Source organism: Drosophila kikkawai, chromosome X, assembly GCF_030179895.1.
Source record: "Drosophila kikkawai strain 14028-0561.14 chromosome X, DkikHiC1v2, whole genome shotgun sequence".
Classification (NCBI taxonomy): domain Eukaryota; kingdom Metazoa; phylum Arthropoda; class Insecta; order Diptera; family Drosophilidae; genus Drosophila; species Drosophila kikkawai.
In genome coordinates, this window is record NC_091733.1 from 22,461,995 (window position 1) to 22,485,069 (window position 23,075).

General features: G+C 44.4%; 3 protein-coding genes across 5 annotated transcripts in view; 2 read left to right on the forward strand and 1 right to left on the reverse strand.

The window, feature by feature from the left end:
- Positions 1-21,203, reverse strand: part of hiw (MYC binding protein highwire) — a 54,348-nt gene extending 33,145 nt beyond the window's left edge. The window contains exons 1-12 of the mRNA XM_017180673.3: positions 20,761-21,203; positions 17,417-18,548; positions 16,960-17,346; positions 15,770-16,889; positions 14,982-15,696; positions 14,777-14,916; positions 14,044-14,714; positions 12,624-13,977; positions 9,977-12,563; positions 9,757-9,904; positions 9,458-9,560; positions 9,264-9,399 (exon numbers count right to left, since the gene is read on the reverse strand). Of these exons, the coding sequence (XP_017036162.1) occupies positions 9,264-9,399; positions 9,458-9,560; positions 9,757-9,904; positions 9,977-12,563; positions 12,624-13,977; positions 14,044-14,714; positions 14,777-14,916; positions 14,982-15,696; positions 15,770-16,889; positions 16,960-17,346; positions 17,417-18,548; positions 20,761-20,831 (8,564 nt within the window). The 5' untranslated portion in view covers positions 20,832-21,203. The remainder of the gene's footprint in view (positions 1-9,263; positions 9,400-9,457; positions 9,561-9,756; positions 9,905-9,976; positions 12,564-12,623; positions 13,978-14,043; positions 14,715-14,776; positions 14,917-14,981; positions 15,697-15,769; positions 16,890-16,959; positions 17,347-17,416; positions 18,549-20,760) is intronic.
- Positions 1,479-9,231, forward strand: LOC108084464 (uncharacterized). 3 transcript variants are annotated; one of them, XM_017180675.3, is made up of 5 exons: positions 1,479-1,632; positions 6,357-6,730; positions 7,628-8,005; positions 8,075-8,237; positions 8,301-9,231. In XM_017180675.3, exons 2-5 carry the CDS (start codon positions 6,536-6,538, stop codon positions 9,005-9,007), a joined length of 1,443 nt encoding a protein of 480 aa, XP_017036164.1. In that variant the 5' UTR covers positions 1,479-1,632; positions 6,357-6,535; the 3' UTR covers positions 9,008-9,231. The 3 variants fall into 3 exon arrangements, with proteins under 3 accessions (XP_017036164.1, XP_070144402.1, XP_017036165.1); XM_070288301.1 differs by having other exon boundaries at positions 1,499-1,667; XM_017180676.3 differs by lacking the exon at positions 1,479-1,632 and adding an exon at positions 3,632-3,762.
- Positions 21,204-21,990: 787 nt separating the features above from the next.
- On the forward strand, positions 21,991-22,719 carry ND-B18 (NADH dehydrogenase (ubiquinone) B18 subunit). Its single transcript, XM_017180733.3, has 2 exons — positions 21,991-22,107; positions 22,183-22,719. The coding sequence occupies exon 2, from the start codon at positions 22,184-22,186 to the stop codon at positions 22,535-22,537; it is 354 nt and encodes a 117-aa protein (XP_017036222.1). The 5' UTR covers positions 21,991-22,107; position 22,183; the 3' UTR covers positions 22,538-22,719.
- Positions 22,720-23,075: the final 356 nt, after the last annotated feature.

Here is a 23,075-nt window from a genome sequence, read left to right on the forward strand (position 1 = left end):
TACCGTTCTACAGTGTATTAACAAACTCAAAAATATTTCTTGAGTTAAAAAAAAAATATGCTAAATTTAATTTTCTTAATTTTATAAAGTTCAAAGGTTCAAATGGTATTTACAATTTTTCAAAGAGCCTCCCGCCCGGATTTGTACATTATTTACACACAGCCAAGCCGGCGATCAGCTTGGCTCTTAACAAGCTTCTCGCTAAGTGCTCCATGTTTGCTTTTGCCCCGAAGTAAATTTGATTTGATTTGTGGCGGTCTTTGCTTGTCTTTTTCTTCAGATATTTCTCCCTTTATCCCCAGGTTTTTTGCGGGGGCTTTTTCGGAGCGGCAAGTGTCAATTAAGCGCGTCGCAAGCAATCAAAGAATCAGATTCAGCCATATACATATTCCGCCATGCCTATCCATATCCATATAACCATAGTCAGCTTCAACTTCAGCTTGGAAATAGTAAACAATACCACAAGACAAGTACACAGAGCGAATAGAATACGGTAAATGTATTAAAAAAAGAAAGATGCTAACATGAAAATATTTTATTAATATTTATTATATAGCATTTGGAAAAAGAAATTGTATTGTTTATATAATTGTGATAACAGAAAAGGTTTTCTATTTTGATATATTCTTTTAAAACTCATCTAAAAAAACACACTTAAGAAAATGGTATACTGCTTAAATATATTGATATTAAAAACTATATTACCCTTAAAGAAATATATTCAAAATTTTTAAAAATATATAATAATATTTTTTCTGTGCCGCAAATTAACGCAAAAAATTTTTTGCCTTCTTAGATATTTTTTTAGTTTTTTGTTTTTGTTTGTTTTTGTTTCTTCTTCTTTGAGCTTATGATCATTTGCAGCCAAACTGGCGCTCATTTAACCAGAGAGCAAAGAGCGGCAGAGAGAGAACACCGCGTCGGAAGAGAGAGAGAGAGCTTGGCAGTGATGGCAGTTCTGCAAAAGATGAGCTGAAAAAAGCTGCCTCGAAGTCTATTAAAAATTACGTATACGACCCGTAGGTCCTACTCACTTAAAAATTCTTTTGGTCGATTTGTTTCCATTTATTTTATTTTATATAAATTAGGATTTTCATAGCGAATCGAAATATTTATAAGATTTGCCAACATAATAATATATCACGCATTATAGGGTCTTTGAATACCAATTTGTATATGACATTTTTTTAGGCGAAATATACTAATTTTATTAATATATATATATATTTTTTATTTAATTTTTACAATGTAACAACCCCTTTTAAATTAAAATAAAATGTTGTAGTGGACTTGTCTAAATCGACTCGCCTGTGCTGCAAGCTTTTGTCTAAAATTATAATACCCTGGCTAGAATATGGAAAGCTAAACGCTCAGCTTTGACTGGCGCTCTGCCGAGCGTTTTCTGTCCGCGTGGATCGTGGAGCCAGGAGAAGCTCCCGGGTAGCGGAGATTGGCGGTTTGCGTTTTGCGTTTAACGTTTAGCGTTTGGCGGTTTGGCGCTCAGTTTGTCATTCGCACGCGCTTACGCCGGTCGGCCGAGCAACAACAACGACGACGACGAAGAACAACTCTGGACCGGAGGCCGAGCGATCGCGTGTTTTTTTGTTTTTGTTTCTGTTTTTGTTTAATTAGGTGCGCTGATTTCACTGCTAATAATAATATTAAATGTGAATATTAACGAGTATTTACTACTTAAAGTCTGTCTAAAAGCAAAGTCACTTGTTTGCCATTTTCCTGGTGTCAAAAATCTGGGTGTGCGTGTGTGTGTGTGTGTGTGTATTGCATTTTTGTGGCCGGCCTCTGACCATAAAGTTCAAAGTAATAAAACGAAAAAGAAAAAAATATCTGAAAAAAGAAAAAATCTGCGAGAGTATGGAAACATTTTGTTTGCGTTGCAGGCACAGAGAGAAGCTAAAAAAGAAGAATTCAAACAAACAGAGAAGATCTGCTCTCCCTCGTCTTCCTAATCCAGTGTGATCATGATCATGATCATGATCATGGAAATCCCACGCATCGAAACAAAACAAACAAAACTTTAATTTAAATGAAATGAAATTCAAACCCCAAGACATCTCTCTTTATTGCCTTTTTGCTTCCTTAGGGAATCCAAATTAGCAGTGTATATTGTGTATATTTATGCACATACGCCCCCTTGTTAAACAACAAAATATTAGAAACAAAATTGGCAGACACCTTGCCATATATCCATATCCATTATCGTCACCGTCGGCGTCGTCGTCATCGCAACCCGGCGATATTTCGATATTTCAAGGTTAAATGGCAACGGAGGAGAGCGAATGTGAAATACAAATCTGTTTTTAGTTTGCTATTTCAAAAATATTCACTAACAAATGGCAATAACAAAAAAATAAGAAAAAATAAATAATACAAAACAGTCCAGATCCAAAGTCAATGTTACGAGAAGTTCAATCGAAAAATGTGTTAAGTTATTGGAACACGAAGACAACACAGTCCAACATCAATAATACAAATAATATATTTCATTTCTCCTTCCAACTTAACGTCTTTGAAAAGATTGGGACAAAAATACCTTGGAGCTAGTAAAATTTCGATAATAATCGATTATTGCATGAAAAAATATCGAAAACTTGACTTCTTTTTCAGTTTTAGTGCCAAATAGTGCAAAATATAATTTCTCAAAGTTAAAATCTTGCCAAAGTTCGTAAGAAACTTACCATACCATTTAGCTAGCAATTAGAGAGGAAAACAATCGATTTTAAATCGATTTTTGCAAGACCTTCTAGGTTTCAAGGGTATCAAAAGTTCATTGTTCATTTCGTCAAGTGTATAGAATGGAAACAACAGAAACAAAAAAAAAGTACAAGTGCACGAATTTCAAGTAGTAGAAAGCAAAGAGCAGAAGCTACAAACAAAACAAAAAACAAATCCACAGGCTAAAAACATTAACCCCATCAAGTGCCCTCGGCATTTTCAAGTACTACTATTTCGCTTTATTTTTTTTTAGTTGGTTTAGACCTTTGGCTAAATGAGCTTTGGTGGCCGATATGCTTTTAACAACCAAGAAAAAACATTGTCCAAAGAGCTTGGGAAAGAAAGTTGGCTTTGACAATTCTGCAATAGATACGATTTGGTTAAATGGCAGAAAAGCTTGTAGTTTGAAGCTCACAGCTTGTATTTTCTAGCTAATTGCTAATAGCAGGCATATAAAAGATAAGGCGCAATCCAACAAGATACAAGATACTGTATCTGCTTTCTCTAAGAACTGAAATTAGCCTATATATCCATAAGATTCAACTTACAGAAACCCTTTTTCAACTATTATTAATATAATAAATATTTTCCTTAATTTAATAAACATTTATAATTGTTGCCTGTATTAACTTTCAAGCCAATTAGTCACTTCAATTTCCAGTAAGGGTTCGTAATTCGACCTTAGAAACGCCATGGAGTCATAATAAACCATTTGCAAACTCTATGTACTCAAGTACAGTACATTATAATGTGTCATCCTGCGGAATATCGGGCCTTTTGACTCACCCGCAACTTTATCGATGGCGATATAAACCACGATAAGATACGGACTATATGAAAAAACGGTGGCAATGCAATGGAAATCCCATCAGTTTGTGCAATGAAGCCTTTCGATTCGCTTGCTTTGACGGCGTTTCACTTCAATTCAATTTGTTACAAACCCATGAAATATTCATATTAATATTTACACAAAATGTAAAATAAATATTTTAAATGCCACAAGTGGACAATTAAGGATTTAAGACCTTAGTACGTAAATATATACCAAAAATGATATAAATTTAAGTTCATTACACTGATTTTTGAGTGTGGTTTTCTGTTCTGACGCTCTTAAAAAATATATACAAAATATGACTTTATATTTTAAATGATTTCACAAGATTTTATTGACATCTGTCACTATTTTATACTTTTTTATACATCTTAATTATTGCCTAATTGTGAAACGGAGTTCACGGCGAACTTTTTAAAGAGAGTTTTCCGGCTCTGATTCTGAAAACAGGAAATGCAATTGCGCTATAATTTAATTTCCTAAACGCAAGTCCACTCAATGAAAACCACCACTTGATGTGGAGAGCGCTGCCCCCGGTACAGAGCTACCCGTAAAGGGTTGACCAATGTCTGCGTCACATCCGGAATACTTGATTTTTTTAGGCCCCGATTAATTTTAGTGCCTTGTACTTATCGCAAAGCGAACTTTAGGTATCAAAGTGCATTATCTTAATAGCCCAGGATTGCCTGATTTGATATTGCCTGTATATTTTATATGACCGGATCAAAGCCAAGTTCCCCTAGCCAAGACTTGAGTCGTTTCCCTTAAAAAATGTACAAAGTATTTAAAGAAAAATAGTACTCCCAAAGTAGTACTCATAGTTGTTATGTTATGTTTTAATATTTTTTGAACTTTTTAATATTTACTGCAAGTTATACACTTTGTGAAATCATGAAATAATTGCCATAGCCATCGCCATGATCATGATCATCGTCATGATGGCAAACTTGGCACCGACGCGACTCTGGAATTTTTGAATTTCTCGACTCGTGCGCCAATATTTGAACAGTCGCCACTTGAGATGAGCGCGCTGACTAAATTTTCTCTCTCTCGTAAATTGAGTTCTTTAAACAAATGGAAATGGAAATGGCCATAAACAAATAACAAAGCATAATTGCTCATGTTCAGGCGGCTACCAGACCCAGTCCCAGTCCCAGTTCGAGTTCCAAGCTTCCCTCTTCCAGAGACAGAAGAGACTCGGTGTGTGTGTGTACTCGGTGTGTGCCGTACGACCTCCGAATTCAATTAACAGTTTTTCGTGATTGGAGGAGAAAACCGGCCAAGTGAAGTGATCATCATTTGGGAGAGGGTGTTGTGATTCAATTAGAGCCTCGTTTCAGCGTCTCTGCTATGGTTGTTGGGCAATAACGTTAACTTTAGCTGATTATGATCGACACCGATGAAGTTTTCGGCGGTAATCGATCAAAATTCTGATTTTTCACTGTTTTGCAACACTTTTTCATACAATTAGAATTATAGGGATATCTTAAAGATCGGTTATAATTCATCTTTATTCATTTTTATAAATAATTATTTTGTCACACTTGCTGGTTTACTTTCAAAAAGTTATTTTTCACACTCGCTACTTTATATAACTCGATGCTTTAGAGCAAGACAATAACGAATCGATAATTAGCGCAAAATTGTTTATCGTTCAATAATTTAGATTCTTTTTTTTTTAACTATTCAAGATTTAAAGTATAACTAAAGTTGGGTAATATCAATTCACACAAACCCGAATTAATAGTAGAAACTATTAAAGGTAAAAACTAAGGCAAGCAAAAACTTACATGTACTTCCTGGAAACTCATTGAATAAAAACAAACCCGAAATGGCCTATACTCAGGTGATAAATATCAAAACAAAAAACATTCTCATGATGAGAATTATGAAATTTTAATAAGGAAAACAGAAAAAATTTCAAAGAATTAAAGTTTATACATGAATTCATAGGAACAAATGCTTGAACCGCCAGTAAAGTCACTGGCACATTACCCCTCGGTGTAAGGTCTTTTAAAGGCAATCTTATCTTTTTTTTAAATGAGCTTTTTAAGGTTTACTTTGCAACTTTACAATTTGACAGTTGCAATTTTAAGTTTTTTGCAAGTAGTTGAAATAACTGAGATCACTTGGAATAAACATGTGTTGATTGTGAGCCACACAGAAAGCAAATATTTGTCGCCAAAAATATGTATATTTCTAGAATATTCTAACAAAGTATTTCCAGGAAGGAGATCTCTCTTTTAAGTTTATAAAAAACAGATAAAAAATCTCTTTTAGTTTAATGTAAATTTGGAATAATACATTTAAAATAAAATATAAAATTATATTAATATAAAAAAAAATAAATTTACAAAAATATCAAATTAATTAAAATAATAAAATGAATACATTTATAAATAAGTGTTTTCTTTAGATTTTTTATTTTAAAACAAACAAGAGTTGGAATCAGCCTTATAGCTAGGCAGCTTTAGCTCTTATAGGCTTCGGATTATGGTATTTATAACGGACAGACGACTAACGGACAAACGACAAACGGACATGACTAGAATATACTGTATATATTCCACTGAGTTAAGCTACCCCTTTACCACAAGACCAATGGGTATAAAAAGCTCGCTATTTTATCTAATATAATTTATAGATTTTTAGGGTGGCCCCAAAAGCACACACACAAACACACATATTTATAGCAAATATATATGACTACACTGTGACACACAACCGCAAACACAACATCACTGTAATTCTGAATGTTTATACGTATGGTATGTTTGTATATATTCCACAGATAAGAAACACCTTCAAAGATAAGGTACTAGAGAATCCATTGGACTTATCAGCATTTACGGGCCGATCGTAGAGCGCAACGGAACGACAACGGTTGAGGAGAGCGAAAGCCGGACTCCGGAAAATGAACAAAGAGTGAATAGAGCCCGGAGAATAGGCGTTAAATATGAGCGAATAATCATGCGAAATATCAGAAATCTCAAGGATCCCACAGTGTGGACAAAATGGATGCACCACCACCTTCGCTTCCTCCTAATCATCATCATTCTGCTGAGCCTCTTTGCCACCGCCCAAGTGACGGCGGAGCTAACGAAGGTCAGCTGCAGCTCCGGTGGCAGTACCACCATGACCTGTGACTGCAACAACTACGACCAGGTGAGTCACGCTGCTGCGCCCAAAAATAATACTAAGCTGTTTGCCTTATATTAATAAAGAAAAAAAGAAAATGTTTACAAAAAAAAAAAACTTTAATTAAATTATAAACACTTGACGGAAGGTCGTGAATATTTTCGACACAAAAAGAACTATCAACAATTTTGTGTATAAACACTATTTAATGACTCAACCTTCAGACGAAAGTTAGCCCCTATTCAGCCTATTTTTTTAGAGAACTTTTGACTTTTTATGACTTCATTGTACAAAAAAAAAATGGTAAACAAGCATAAAAAAGCTTGAAAAAGATTTTTTGCTTCAGAAAAACTTTCAAGAGCTTGAAACTTAATGTTAAATGGTAGAATAAATATATTTAACATTATTTAATTTTATTAAATATATTTCTATATGAATATTTATTTAATAATTAAATTTAATAATATAAAATTCATGTACGTATAACAGTTTTAAGTATATAAAAGTATATACCCGCTTATCTGGATTTTATTATTAAAAACTTTTTCATTAAATTCTTTTTTACTGTTGTATGTCTTTATTTTATACTATTAAATTTTTTCTGTATGACAGCTCTAAGAATATAACCGTATTTTACACTCTCTAGATTTTCCTTTTAAAAAAATACTTTAAAATTTAAATGGCCTCAAATAATTATATTTAATATTATTAAATCTTTTTCTATATAACAGTTACAAGTATATAACAGTATTTAACTAGATTTTCCGTTTAAAAACTTTCTTACTTTCTTTTTCACTGATCTATTTATTTATCTATATCAATTGTTAATATTATTATATTTAATTCAATATAACAGTTAGAATAACAGCAAGTTTATAACAGTTTCTCTAAATTCAAATATTTTTTACTTCCTTTTAACTACAGCCCATGGTCTTGCCATTCCTACACGGTGACGTCTCTCTGGTGGAGATTCGCCACTGCCCCGACCTCACTGTGGAGTCCAATTGCCTGGGCGACACCATAGGCCTGCGCAAGGTGACCTTCACCCAAGTGGGTAAGCTAGTGCTCCGCCAGTCTGCCCTCAGTGTGCCCCGCTATGCCAGCAACAAGGCTCTGATCGTGGAGTTCGAACAGACGAACATCAAACTGATCGAGTCGCATGCCATCACTGGAAACATCGAGGAGATCTCATTCGTGGGCGGACGCATAGATGAGATGAAGCCTTTTGGGTTCACCACGACCAAGAACAGTGCCATATTGCTCAAAATGGACGGGGTGACCATACAGCATATTGAAAGTCAGGTGAGTTCAGGGGGTTTATCTTAAGACATCTTTTTATCTATAATAAACCACTTTTATTCACTTCATTAGGCCTTTAAAAAGTTCGCCGTGGAACAGATGAGCATTGCCAACTGTCAGTTTTTGAGCGATGTGCCCACCCGGGCCTTCTACGAACTGGAAGTGCTCAACGAGCTGAGTCTGAGGGGGAATCATTTCCACCAGGAGGTGCACTCCCATGCCCTCTCTTTTAAACGTAAGTAAAGAAAAATTGCCTAATTATATTTATCTATATAAAACAATCCTCTGCCCTCCACAGTTGTCTCCAAACTGAGCCTGAGTGAGAACCAATTTGTGGCCGTGGATGGCGAGTGGCTGGAGGCTCAAATCCGCGATGCTATTACCCTGCGTGGCAACGATTTTGGGGCCACCAGTGAGATAGCCTTCCGCAGCCTCACCGTGCATCGTTCGTATCAGCTAAGCGAGCGCCTGGAGCTGCGCTTCCACAACAACACCCTGCGTAGCTCACGTCCCGGAGCAGATCCCAAGGCGAATGATGATGAGCCCGGAACACAGGCACAACCTCTGCGCTTTGACGAGCGCTTTGCTCTTAGCATTCGTGAGCTGCGCTATGATAATCCTTGGAGTTGCGATCAGCTGGACAGGAATGTAGAACCGCCACTGCCCAAAGCTGAATTCTTTCGCGTGCACAGCGATCAGCTAATGTTCCAGCCACCGGGACAGCAGTCAGACAGACAGCAGCAGCAGCAGGCACCACCTTTGATGCCACTACGTCTGCTCATCAGCGATCAGTGTCGTGAACAGAGCTACATGGCCTATATAGTGGCGGGTAGTGTGCTGCTTGGCCTGCTGCTGCTTCTGCTGATCCTGGGGATATGCTGGAGAATAGTTCAGAGAAGGCGACGCCGTAAATTGGACGTTGTCCAGCCGGAGCCGCGCACATACAAAGAGACTCAGATCGTATACCAAATCGAGAATGCTGGCCTGCTCAAGACTGATTTATAGACCAAGACAAGACGCCAAGGAAAGACAGAGACACACACACACAGAGCTGAGAGAAGCTAGAGGAGGAAGCTAACATGGAAATACCACCAATGCGTGACCTTTCGCTGTACCAAAACCATAGCCTACAGTTTAGTCGTTAGATATTGTATCTTAATTATGCCTAAGCAATGTAAATAGACCCATTAAAAAAAGCAGAAAAGCCAAGTCTGCATAGATATACCGTATATACAGAGCTATAATTGAAAGGAGGACTCACCCTATCGGCAGATACGACTCCAAGGCCTGGTGCACTGTCAACTGGGGCTCGGATAGGGCAAAGCCTTTGGAGAGCAAGGCATGATGGGCACTGATGGTCTCCTCTATGCCGCTCATATCCTCCACGTCCTTGTCGTCTACAAAATGGGTTTTATAATGCGGTTTCAATATATATGAAAATTTGGGATATATCACCTGGCAGATTGAGCTCCTTCTTCATGAGATTGGCACTGCACATGCCGCCCAAATAGGCCAATTCCTGCTCCAGTCTTATGAGACATGAGTTGCTGGCATTGATCTGAGCATGTAAGAGAGACACATGGATTAGAAAGAGAGAGAGCAATTGGGAGAAAGAGACTAAGGTGAAATAATATAAATAAAAATAGGAAGTTTTTAAGATATCAAGGAAATTCGTGCAAGGAGAACCTGTAGCCTTGGTCTCCATGGCGTTACGCATCTTAGTCTTTATTATAATATATGTATGTATTACTCACTGAAGTGGGATTGTCGTAGCCAACCACTAGACACTTGAAGCCATAGCGATTATTGTGCGGATCCTGGGCATAGAGGGACGCCGTTTCCAAAGAGAACTCCACACAGTTGCCGGGCAGGATGAGCACGTTCTGCAGCCAGGTGGAAGCTCTACAAGAGTTGACATCAACGGTTTACAGTTTGTTTTAGAAACAAAAATAAAAATAAAATTAACCAACTCACGTATTGAATTTCTTGACCACAATCCACTCCCGTTCGGTGGCATCCAGCATGCGCAGTGGCATTGCACTCGGCGCGCTGGCCGAGCCTGGAGCACTTGCTGCCCCCGGACTGCGGCAACAACTGGCCATGGTTAGTTGAACGCTGGCGGAACGGATATGATTGCTCGGAGCTGCTCCGCTGCCGGCTATGCCACCGCCAGTGGTGCGTCTTCTATCGCCACTGTGCACATTGTTGTCCGCCTGCTCCAGATAATCATCGGCATGCGGGACTGGCGTTGCCTGATGCTGGGCCGTTGGCGGTCGCATGGGTATGGACAGGAGCAGGTAATCCTCCAGTTGGGCAGTGCCGCACTGCGGATCAAACTCAATGGTCAGCCACTGGACGCAGGGCGGGAACTCCACGCGGTAGCAACTGATGCTGGCACTCTTGTACGGATGCTCGCTCTCCACCACACAGTAGTGGTTGCTGGTGGTGCTGTTGCCACCACCACTCTGGGGGGCAAACAGAGCCGGCTCCGGCGGGCGCTGCTCCTTGGACACATGCAGCTGATTCAGGGCAGCGATATGCGGCAGGATCTCCTTGATCAAACCGAGAATCTGGACGGAGCTCTTGGGATCGCTGCAGGCCAAATTGGCAATGTGGGCATAGACCAGCGGCAGGAGTGTGTGAAACATATTGGAGGCGGCCAGATTGAAGACCTCCAGCAGCTGGACAGCGGTCACATGACTGGTGACACCACCAGCTCCGCTTAGGCCACCGCCACCGCTGGCAGCCATGTTACCCGCCTCTAGAGGAGCCTCCTCCGAGTCCGAGTGCTGCTGAGGCAGCGTTGCCGGCTGCTCGGCCATCTCGTACTCCGTGGTCCTCTCATTCCCATTGATGGGCACACTCTGGCACTGACTCTGACCCTGGCTCTGGCCCTGACTTTGGCTCTGGCTCTGACTCTGGCTTTGACTCTGACTCTGGCCGTTCCTCAGGTCGGCAGCCGTCTCCTCCACACCGATTTCGGTGGCTCCCATTTCGATTTCCATCTCAAAGGGATTCGTGGAACGCTTGTCAAACTTCAGGGTCTCCATGATGCCCTTGGAGAAGGACTCAATGCGTTTGCCCAAATCCCGGGCGGCGGATAGCTGTGGATCTGCCGCCGAAGCGGCCACCACAGTGGGCAATGCAGCTGTCCGCGAGTTGTTGGCCCAGTTAATGTCCATGTGCTCCTCGATGGGCGTGATATTGTGCTCGGAATCAATCGTCTGGGTGTGATTGGAGCTGTTATCCGAGGGCGAGCATGAGGCAGCCATGGCATTCCTGGCCAGGATCAACAGTTCCGTGCATTTCTTGGTTATATCCGCTGCAATTTGCAGCGCTGTGTCTCTGGTGGAGACTTCGTGTGGCCCCAGAAGCAATGGTCGCTCCTCCAGTATGGAAACACCGCCTCCAGTCGCAGTGTTAGTGGTGGTATTTGTGTTGTTTCCGTCCTGCTTCATGGGCGTGCTGTAGTACAGGATGCATGGCAATTGTCCTCGGGCCGGCGTGGTGCCATTAAAGCTGAGATCGCAGGCATAGAAATGAAATTGGGTGCCACAGGGTCCTCGTAGCACTGGCATTCCAGCGTCACCGGAACAGGTACGTGCTCCTTGGGAGCACAACCTCAAGGCGTAGCGTGCATTCTCCTTGATATGCACCGGATGATCAAACTTAATCTCTGCAAGATCATTGTGCACCGCCTCCTGGTCGTAGGTACCCGAGACGGACTCCAGAGTCTCCCACTTGTGCTGCGGCTGCAGATCCGCCGTATTGTCGTAGAGCAACTCCAGCTGATAGTCATAGCTTCCCGATCCCGAGTAGACCATGGCACCGGCAATGGCCACACCCGGACGATCCACGGCAAAGGCAATGGCATCGGGACCAAAGTTACCCGTGTTCCACGTTCGACTCACATCGCAGCGGGCGAACCGGGCGCCGGTGGAGTGAAGAGTTCGCGGAGGCAGAAACAACTTGTCGTACTCACCCATTGCCGTCTGGTAGACAATCTCGGCCAGAACTCGGGCCAACAGATGGCAACAGTTGTCAATCAAGCCCTGATTGACGGTCTCCTTGTTGTGGACGCTGCTGGCGCTGCTATTCCCCAGATTCCGGCTGTAAATCACCTCAATTCGCGAGCGTATGGGCGTGGCTATAATATCCAGGAGACGCACTAGCACATCCTTAAAGGTCCACGAGTTGCTAAGGAAATCGCTCTTCTCCTGCTGCGTCCGATAGATCATCTGCTCGACCAATATGGGATACTGATGGGCATCCGTGGAGGAGAGCATGGGCAGGCCAGAGTTATCGCTGGGACTGATGATCGACTGGCGTTCATTGCCCGTGGCACTTAGCAGGGAGAAGGTGGCCCTTAGCTTGACGCTGGGTGAGCATAAGCCGGCCAGTATGGCGCTTAGCAGGCGGGAATGCAGGGCACCGCGATCCATTTGGCCAAGTAAATCGCACAGGCAGTTCCATTTCAGCGAGGATGTGGGATAGAAGGCATCGAAGCAGGCCACATAACTCAAATGGCACTCGTCGAGGATCTCCAGGACCAGTTCGTAGCCTGCAAAAAGTGGGAGTGCATTAAGTGGGAGTTTCCCCAGAAGAAATCCTCGATACTCACCCTCATCGGTGGCTATATCCTTGAAGATGTCGTCGCAAAAGATGACTATAAGCAGGGCTCGCACATTGCCAATGCACTCTGCCAGCTGTATGTTCTCCATGTTAGTCTTACGTGTCTGGGGAGTGGCTCCTCCAGCTGCTGCTGCTGCTCCTCCTCCTCCTCCTGCTGCTGCTGCAGCCGCCGCCGCCGCCGAAGCAGATGTAGATGGTGCTCCACCGCTGCCGCCACTACTGATCATGGCCGGCGCTGGTGAGGCATCACCAAAGTATTTGGCCATAACAGCGGCTCGAGGAGCTGAGCTCTTGTCTCTGCCAGCCTTAGCCTGTATCTTGGCCAAAGCAGCAGCCACTACACCACCACCTCCTCCTCCTCTAGCACCAGCTCCTCCCTGGTTTGTGGCTGAGCTGCGCTGTGGATATATCTCATTGGTATACTTGCGCAGCAGCCGCAGACATGACTTGATCACATAGCCGAGGTACTGCAGCGACTGCTGCAGCTGCAATGGCCTGGATCTATCGCGCTCCTCGCGCAGCTGCAGCTTGAAGCAATCCCAGGCCCAGCTAAGCAGAACCACCAGACTCTCGAAGCACTCCCGGCTGACGCTGTTGGCAAAGGCACGCGATATTCGCTGGACAGGATCCGCATCCATCTGGGCCGGCGTTTGCTTGCAATCCTGCGTCACGAGTCTGTACAGGATGGCCGGTATTTGGCCGGAGTTGACATCGGTGCCATTGTTGGCCTTCTTGCTGGACTTGAATGAGAAGACCACCTGATCCTCGGTGGTGACCGATACCTGGCCACACGAACCGCAATCGGAGGAGGGTCCAGCGATCCTGGCCCACACCAGATACCATCTACCGGCCACCGCACTAACCGGCTTGGGCAGCAATATATGATGCTTGCTCCTGGCGCCGCACTCGTAGGGCACCTCCTTGGTTTCGCTTATGAGAACACCTTCCTTCTCGTAGCCGCCACCATCGCCGCCCAGGTCAAAGAGCTTCAGCTTGCAGCTGTACTCCCCGCGACCGCCGAACATCCCGAAGCCACAGATCACAATATCCGTGTCGGCGGAGAAGCGTATGGCCTCCACACTGTGTCCCGAATAGCCCCAACCGCCGCCAAAGTTGTCGAAGCGACTCACCACCTGGTATTCGCCGCTCAGCGTCTCGGCTGTCTGTTGGGTCTGCTTGAGCAGCGGCTGATCGAAGCAGCCGGGGATGTTGTCCTGCGCCGAGGTGAGAATGTCCAAGCAGGCCAGCAGATTCAGCGAGGCCTGCGAGCGTGCCACACGGGAGTCTACGCGATCCGGCAGGGATAGCTCCGGCGAGAGCAGGGATCGGTAGTTGGCTGAGTTCTAAAAAAGAAAGGTTACATTTTCGGTTAACCCTCTGATGTCACTTAGAGGGTTATGGGAACTCACCGCATCGCTCTCATTGATGTCGCTGGCCACCACATTGTGACAGCGCAGCTTTCGGGCAGCTCCATCGAATACCCACAGCACATTGTAGGTGGGATCCATGGCAAAGGCCAGCTGTGGCGGCATTGGTACCGGTTCTGGGGAGCCACCCTGCCGGACACCGCGACGTTGACGCGAGGCATTTCCTCCACCGCCGCCGCCGCCACCGCCAGGTGTCCCAACTGTAGTTGCTCCTATTCCTGCCACTGCCGCCGCTGGAGATCCTGTCTCTGGGGGCTGATCTTCAAATATTTGATTCCTGGCCTCGTGCATGCTCCGTGACATTTGCTCATTAATGGGCACACCAGCGTTGGCTGCTGTTCCCGCCAGAGCTGTGAGTAGCGATGAGGCGGCAGAGGAGGAGCCGGCGGCAGCGGCATGTGCCGGGGATTCAGCGGTTACTGGTGTTCCAAGCACATCCACATTCCTGTTGATTTCCGGCTGCAATTGTTCTCCCTGCTGCTGGTGATGCTGATGTTGTTGATGGTGGTGCTGCTGCTGCTGTTGGTGGACCTGCTGCTGCTGCTGCATCAGCTGGACAAAGTTGGTCTGACCGCGATAATGGGCTGTGCAGCTGCCATCGCGACGATTGATGGAGAGCGTGTGAAAGGACAGCGGAATGCTGGGAATGAGCACTAGTTGGATGTTCCCAGGATTAGCAAGGATTACCAAGGATCAAGTATAGAAATTCACTTACATATAGTCTTCTTGTTGGCCACCACATGCATCTTGGGCAGCATTTGAGCTGTGATCAGGGATTCATCAATTTTAATAAAGGTCTGATCGCCGTTGGCCCCAATCCAGGTCACCTTCTTGCCATAGCTGGGACCCAGGCCACTGGAATGGATAAGAAATATTGTAAACAAAAATATATAAAGTCTTCAAGTGTTGCTCCAACTTACAAGACGGCGCCTGGGGAGCAGTTCCATAGAAACTTTTGTCGCTGCGTCAGAATCGGTGCATTGAAATTCGGTATTAAAGGCGGCGTTTCCTTGGAACCACTGGGCTGAACCTCCGGCCCAGGCATGCCCAAGGGCGCAGTAGCACCGCCAGCAGGTGATCCAACACCTCCTCCTCCTCCTCCATCGGACCCCAAACCCACCGGCGACTCGTCCTCCTGGGCCTGGGCTGGTTTCTGTATAAAATCACTTGGCAAGCGTCCCAGCTGTCCCTTCTGATAGTTGCCAAAGGTATAGACCATGCCCTTGGAGGTGAGCAGCACAGTGTGATTGCTGCCGGCTGCCACTTGGCTAATGGCACCCGACACCTGGACGCGTACTGGACCACTCACGGGCTGTAGATCACCGCTGCCCAGCTGCCCGTACTGATTGCTGCCAAAGGTGTAGACCTCGCCGGCCAGGGTCAGTACAACCGTATGGTGGAGGCCACAGGCCACCTGAACCACCGGTGCTGAGCTAGTCAGCTGCAGCAATTGCGGTGCCAGTGGGGCCACACGCGGTGGATCCTTGTCCAGATCGGTGGGAGTGGCGGCACCACCGCCAGCAGCTCCCGTCTCCAGTTCACCCTTGCGCTCCTTGCGGCGCATAATGAGGGTCTTGGAGCGTTGCTGACGCTGTTGCACATCGCTAGGCGGAGGCTTCAGTTCCGTTTTGGCTTCTGGAAAGGAAATCCAAGAGATTGGAGATTACAAAAGACAGAAGACACAGAAAAGCCGCTCTCTATGACTCACCATCGCTGTCCTGGAGGGCAATACAGGCGGCGCAGAGACCGCACTTGGCACACCCGGCATCGCCATGACCACAGGGACAGACACTGCCAGCCAGACGCTGCTCCAGCGGCACATTTAGAGCCGAAACGCAGCTCACATTATAGCCGGTGCATTCGCGACAGATGACACACACACGGCACTGGCCCTGGACCAAATTATGATCATCGTAGTCGCAGAGCGTGGAAAAGTCCAGCTTGAGACGCTTGTCCAGCGGCAGAAGGGATGCAAAACAGGCGGCGGCCGTGGAGGATGAGGCAAACGGTGCCACATCCTTCACCGGCTGCAGCTTGTTGAATATCCTTCCGCACTGTCCCTTGTTGTTCAGCCCGAAGGAGAACAACTGTCCCTTGGCATTGAGGGCCACACAATGGGCCTTGCCCAGTGCCACCTTGGTGATATGCTGATCAAGCAGTTCACTGACGAACCCCATGGCATCACAGTGGGCCGTATCCTTGCCGTACATTATCAGTTTTCCCGTTTTGGTGACAAAGGCAGAGGTGCCATTATTACAGGCCGCATGGACCACCACATGGCCATCGATTTTGGTCATCTTCTTGGGCTTAACGGCCTTTGGTTGCCTGCGATTCTTGCTGCTATCGCCGTCTTCGCCGCGTCGGGCAGTTCCAGCAAAATAAACAGTGCCATCATCGTTGACCAGCAGGGCATGGATGCCATCATGACCCACCGCCACATGGACTATGTTGGCCGCCTTCGAGATGATCAGTTCGGTGAGCTTCAGCGTGGGCGTCCTACCCACACACTTGAGTCCCAAGGCCACAGATTTGCCATAGTAGTAGACCCTGCCATTGCTAGCCCTCACCAAGCCGAACTCCTTGCCACAGGCCATGCCCAGGACATCCACATCGGCATCGCGACACGGAGCCGGTAGCTTGGGCTCAAAGCTATTGTGCGCCGACTGGATGCGTTGTATTTGATACTGATTGAGCAGCTCATCCTCGAAGGCGGCATAGCCCAGGGTGCGGAACTTTTTGCGGGCCAGCTGGAGTGGCAGCTCAAAGGGCGGCGGATCGATGTTGTAGCTGTTGTGATACAGATTCAGTTTCTTCACCACCAAAGTGTCCTATTAAGGCAAATAAAAGAAAAAACGAGAAATTCAAATACCAAAAATGTATTTCCCTCCCAAAACTCACATCGCGATTGCTACAGATGGCATGCAGGGAGTCGTCGTCGGTGAATAGGACATAGTTGAGGCCCTCGCGTATATGGAGCATGCTCAACGGACTCATGGCCTTAATGGCCAGCGTATCCAAACCAACCATTTGCAGTTGATCGCCAGCACTGCGGCGACAAGTGCGACGAAAGTAGAGCTGTCCAGCGCTGTAGCCCAGCCAGGCGCTTTTCTCGTGACTAAAGTCCTCGTTCTGGGCATAAACGTGTCCCTTGTAGGAGCCACCAAACCCAGTGCCGATCTTCAACAGGGTGCCACCGTACAGCAGATAAACAAAGACACCATCGCAGGCCATGGCCGGTGATGTGACCGGCTGACCCGTGCTCAAGGGCGGCAGCTTCAGGGAAAACTAAAAAAGGCAAACAGAGGCTTAAAGTTTAGAGAAACATTTTCCCTGGAAGACACTAGTCACTAGTCACCTCATCAATCAGGGAATTGTGCGGCACACCGTGGCTATGAAAATCCGGCCTAGTGGGCTTATTGAGCGCCGCACTGACCACCGTGTGCTGCAGCGTGGCCAGGACCACCGGCAGCTGCACAATCTGGGCCGAGAGCTGGCGCGGTGTCATCAGCATGGCTGCAATAGCCTTCAGCATCTTGCCAGTGTCACCGCGGGCAATACACAAACCCAGAAGGGCGGCACAGGCCATGGCCGACCAGTTGGCCTCCGCTCCGGTGGCTGAATTAAGGGCAGCCGGCATTGTGGCCAAATCCAAAAGCAGATCGTACAAGGGATTGATTAGCTCCTCGGGCTCAAACTTGAAACTCTCCGGCTGCTGGCCTTGGATCACGTCCAGCAGGGCCTTCAGCGCCTTGGTGCACAGCAGGGGATGGACATGTCGGGCATCGGCAATCAGCTCAAACAGACTCCTAAGGCCGGCGCCCACGATAAGGGGCACGGTGGCATAGACGGGCTCCCGTTCGGTGGGCTCCTCGGTGTCCGAATCCGCATCACTGTTGGCGCTATCCCTTCGCGGACGCTTCTCGGCCGGAAGACCGGGTCCACCGACCACAACGGGTACGGGAGCGGGTCCACCGCCGCCGCCACCGGCTAACATCACCCTATCACCGCCGGCACCGGCACCACCACCACCACCGCCACCTGGCACCTGTCCAGCTGCACCGGCCATGGCCAGTTGGGCGTGACAGGAGCAGTCCAGGATGTTGCTAATCATACAGCTGTGGGCGCACATCATGCAGCAGGATGTACTTAGCGGCGTGTTCCATTTCTTTGATCCGGCATGTCCCCCGGACGGTCCTCCCTCCTGGAACAGGGCGTAACGGGTCTCCGCCTCGAGGACCGTTGACCGGATGGCCGAAAAGACGGCAAATTTGGACGCATTTGGATCGAGTTCAATGTGCGCCACCGGGAATGAGGGCAGGATTAGCAGTTGCTCCTTGACCAGCGGCGGATCTAGCGGATTGACCAATCCACCAGCCCCCACATTCCCCTCGAGAACCGCAGCAGCAGCAGCGGCGGCCATAGCAGCCGCTGACTTGTCCTTTCGACTTTTACGCTTCGTAAGCACCTTGCGTTCGTGTTGCATTTTTCTGGGGAATGAAACGAATTGGAAGAATTAAATTAAATCAACTAAGGTTCATTTATGTTAAACTATTAGTATATTAAATATAATATAGATTTATAAATTATGTATCTTGTAACGCTTTAAAATTTAAACTTTGGGCCATTTTTTAATGTTTACAATGTTTATTATTTTCTTAAATAAACTCAAATACACCTACGCATTAAAATAAAAAGGTGTACCTTTTAACTAAATATAAAAAACACTTGAAATAAGGTCCACAACTTGTTGATTTCAAGTCTGCTCTAATAGTATGCGTTCAAGGACCTAACCAGTGTTTTAACCCTATGTTATATTTATTTTGACAATAGATATCAGGGCTAAATACTTGACAAAAACTCCCAGCGTTTATATCCATAAATAAAAAAGAACAATTTTGAAAAACACACAAAATAGGCAATCAATATTGGTGATACAAGTATTTTATGGAGTCAAGTTTACATTTAAGAACTTTAGAAAAACTAATTAAAAAGGCATTACAACTTGAACTATAGGTCATAAATCAGAAACTCATATCAGCTAACTGAAGAGGGAAAACAAGCTTAATGCGTCGTGGACCTGGCCAAATATTGTTGTTGTTTTTTCTGCATATGTATGTAAAGCTTTTTGCTCTTTGATGTCTCTTATCAGGACGCCGAAGCTTTGGGCCGCTACAATAACAACTACGTGGGAGGGAGGCTGCAGCTATTTTGACCATAGACCGTTGCATATATTGGCCAATAAGGTGCAAGCTTTGGGGTCTTTGTATGTACCTCTAACATTGAACGAATAACTCAAAGTTTGGTTCTTGCAGCTATCTGACAGGTGGTTTAAAAGGTGCGTCTTACTTCTTTACTTTAAAACGTTTTGCAATCATTTAGTAAAACAAGTAAACAATGAAAAATATAAAAAACATGCTAACAAAATTTAAAGTTTTATAAAAAATGAAGAAAAATAAATATAGCTTTCTATATATTCCATTCTTAAAATTAAAAGTTTATATTTCAAATTAAAATCGTGTATGTATATGCATGTATCTTCCGTTTTGACCTTGATTGAGGCTGACATGTCATTGCCAAATCATATGAATATCCTGCGTCAATGCACTTCGAAAAACTTAAGAATGGAATAATATACGAAGAGTTGTACTCAAAAATATATTTCATATAATTATTAATATTTATTATTAGCAAAAAAACCTACAGAAATATATAAATATATATATAATATAAAATAATGTATTCATTAAAATTGTTATAGGTAAATATTTTAACTTCTATATAATTTTTTGTGTCTAGTTTTTAACCTTCAGTTTTAACCTAGTTTTAACACGTTCACTCTTTGCTTGATTACTGCAAAGCTAATTGCATTATCGACTTGAAACTTTTTGCAATTATTTTTTAGTAATTACAGCTTTAAAATTTTAACGGACGTCAATTGCAACTGGGAGGTCAGGTTATTTTCTTTTTTTTCTGACGTGGCCATAAACTTTGAACAACTTCTTTGCAAATTTGTCAGGGGGTGAAGAAATCGATTTTTGTTTCATTAATTTGTTCATTAAATATCAACATATGTATATAATATTAATATTATCCATGGTCTAATATTAAAACTTGAAAAAGGTATAATAAAATTATAATATATTAAGGCTCTTTTTCGAGCTTAAAGTTCTAAAATTACTTAAAATTTACTCAGAAGAATTTAAAAAAAATATGTAAGCTTTCGATTTTTTAAAGAAGTAAAGAATATAAACAACAAAAACCTCAAACTAATTTAAACTCAATTAATTTCTGCACTAACAAAATTTAATAAATAAGGGCTACCCCCATTAACCCACTGACGTCCCCACCCCCACTGGCAGTTAGTGGGTTAATGCAGGTCGCGGCAGTCGGCAGTCCAATCAGCTGATGCGCTCAGCTGTTCGTCCCGCTGAGGGCTGGCCACTTCCGCCCGTTGCAACCCCCAAATTCAAATGCTTCGCCATCCAAGCCGAGCGAGTGTGCCGATGTGTATGTGTGTGTGCGGCTTTGGGGGTTGAAGACCCAGATTGAAAGCCGAGTGCACCGATCGATTTTTCCACCCCGTGTCGACTGCGCAACGGCTGGCGACTGCGGCTGGGATGTGGAATATGGGGAGGGAGGAGGAGAAGGATGTGGGATGTGCGGCAGCGGTGAGCGGGATGCTCCGCTGGCGGGGATTACCTGCGCGTGTTGTTCGTGTACAGCTCGTAGAAGTGGTCGCCATACTTTAGCGGATTTAGCAGGCCCACCATTTTGGGCCGATCTCCTCGCGAATCCAGTGCTCCAATCGATATTTTCTATATATTTCTACACACACTTTTCTCTCCCTCTCTCTTCCACACGCGCTCTCTACTCTACTCGCTGCTACCTTTATACCGTTAGAACGTTTGCTTTGGCTAGATTTATTGCACAGCAGTTGCGAACTGAATTACTAACTATAAATTAACTATTTGCATTGGCTCCATTGCACTGCACATGTTTTTCCCGTCTTCGTCTTTGGTTTTTTGCCAATTTGCAGCGCCATTTGCCGTTTTTTGTCTTGTCTCCACTAACTTCGCGACACAAAAAAAAAAAACGTACCGAACGAACGAACGAAAACGAAAACGGAACGGCAAAGGCAACGGTACAATGAGAGAGCGAGAGGCTCTGCTTCTTGCCGCTTCCTGCGAAAGGCACAGCTGTCTCCTGACGTCGCCCAGTGTTGTTAAACGAAAAACTAACTTATAGGTCCTTTTGTTGAAATGCGAGTTCTAGACAATTGGAAAGTTTTTGTTTATGCAAAATACATTGCTTTGCTCATAAAAAGACCCCAAGATTACAATTTAATTATTAAATATATATCAATTTTGATAAATAAGCTTTTTAATCGTTTTTAAAAATAAAATCTTAAACAAGTAGTTATTCTTAGCTTTGAAAGGTCGTCTAAAATATTTATAGTTTATACTAAATAAAATATAAAAAACCTTAAGCCAAATATTTCAGAACCTGTAATAATATTAATATTATTTATAATTAATAATATAATATAATATTATAATATTAATATATTTTTTGTACAAAAGTTAACAGCTACATAGGGCCGATGTTTAAAAAATAATAATTTTACGCTTGGCTAAAGTTTACAAAATATACACATACATAAAAAAAAGGTGAAACCGTTAAAAAAATTGATATATTTTGAAATTTAATTTACATTGCCCATCAGCTGACTGGTTCAGTGTTGGGCAACACGTAAAGTCCGTCCCAGTTGGCAGCCCCGTGCAGCAGCTGGCAAGTTCACAAAACAAAATAAAAACACATAGGAAAGAGGGAGGGCCCAGACAGTTGGACAGATTAAAAAAAATAGCGATTTCATAGATGTTAAGTACTCTATTTTTAATTAAAAACAATTAATAGATTATTTTTTGTTCGATGTTGTAAAGGTATATCGATTTATCGTAGTTTTTAGAACATCGTATACTATCGATAGTGTCATCGACGTGCTCACAGCTGTGCCGCAGCAGCAGAAATTGAAGAGAAACATTTTACGTAATTTAACTTGAACTGTGCGATTTCCCTGGTCCTTGCCAGCCCACTAACTGCTCTGTTTCACCCCTCCCACAGGATGGGCAACGCTCTGGACCACTACATGAAGCCGGATGTGGTGCCCGGCCCCGATGTGGTGACCACCTTCGATCCCATGCTCGGCTTCGAGTCGCGCAAGGAGCGTGTGATGATCGCCACCCAGGAGGAGATGGAGTCTGCCAAGCTGCCGCTGGACGCGCGTGACTACTGTGCGCATTTGGCCATCGCCTATCAGGCGTGTCGCACCGACAAGTTTCCCTTTGTGTACCAGTGCGCCCACCAGAAGCACGAGTACCTCACCTGCGAGTACGAAGACTATGTGCTGCGCATGAAGGAGTTCGAGCGGGAACGTCGTCTGCTGGAGCGTCAGAAGCGCCTGAACAAGGCCGCCTAGGCTGGGACCAGCTCCGCCTGTCGTCTGCTGCTCTAGCTCCAGCTCCTCTTTCCGCGCCCACGGACACACACACACAAACACACCATCATTCGGCAGCAGAAGCCACTGTGGTCGTCGCTGCCGCCGCCTGTTGCAAGCTTTCTTTCCAGTGGAAATAAACACCAAGCTAGTAATGATGCGGATATGCTTACCCCTTTTTTTTTTGTCTAATAATTAGTGCAAATTAAACGATTAAAACAAAAAAGAAAACGTGAATCCTGGTGAGGAGTCCTCGAGGAGTGCGGACTGGAGGAGTTTATATTAGTTTTTAGTAAAAAAAAAACATGTTTCCAAGGGAAGCATACAAATTAAACTATTGGAACTGATGGAAATCTGTCTGAATTGTTGAGGAAAACCCTGAAGGCGAGCAGTTTTTGTTAAACAATCTAAGTGCATTATAAAAATTAACTACAGAAGTTTTAAGCTCTTCCAGGAAACTGCCTGCCGAAATAAGCTCAGGGATTACATTAAAATTGTGTTTTTCACTTAATTTAATAAG

Coding starts and splice junctions, on each gene's coding strand:
- LOC108084464 (XM_017180675.3), top strand. CDS start 6,536: ATGCGAAATATCAGAAATCTCAAGGATCCCACAGTGTGGACAAAATGG. Junction 8,006..8,074: donor TACAGCATATTGAAAGTCAG/GTGAGTTCAGGG, acceptor TCACTTCATTAG/GCCTTTAAAAAGTTCGCCGT. Junction 8,238..8,300: donor CCATGCCCTCTCTTTTAAAC/GTAAGTAAAGAA, acceptor TGCCCTCCACAG/TTGTCTCCAAACTGAGCCTG.
- ND-B18 (XM_017180733.3), top strand. CDS start 22,184: ATGGGCAACGCTCTGGACCACTACATGAAGCCGGATGTGGTGCCCGGC.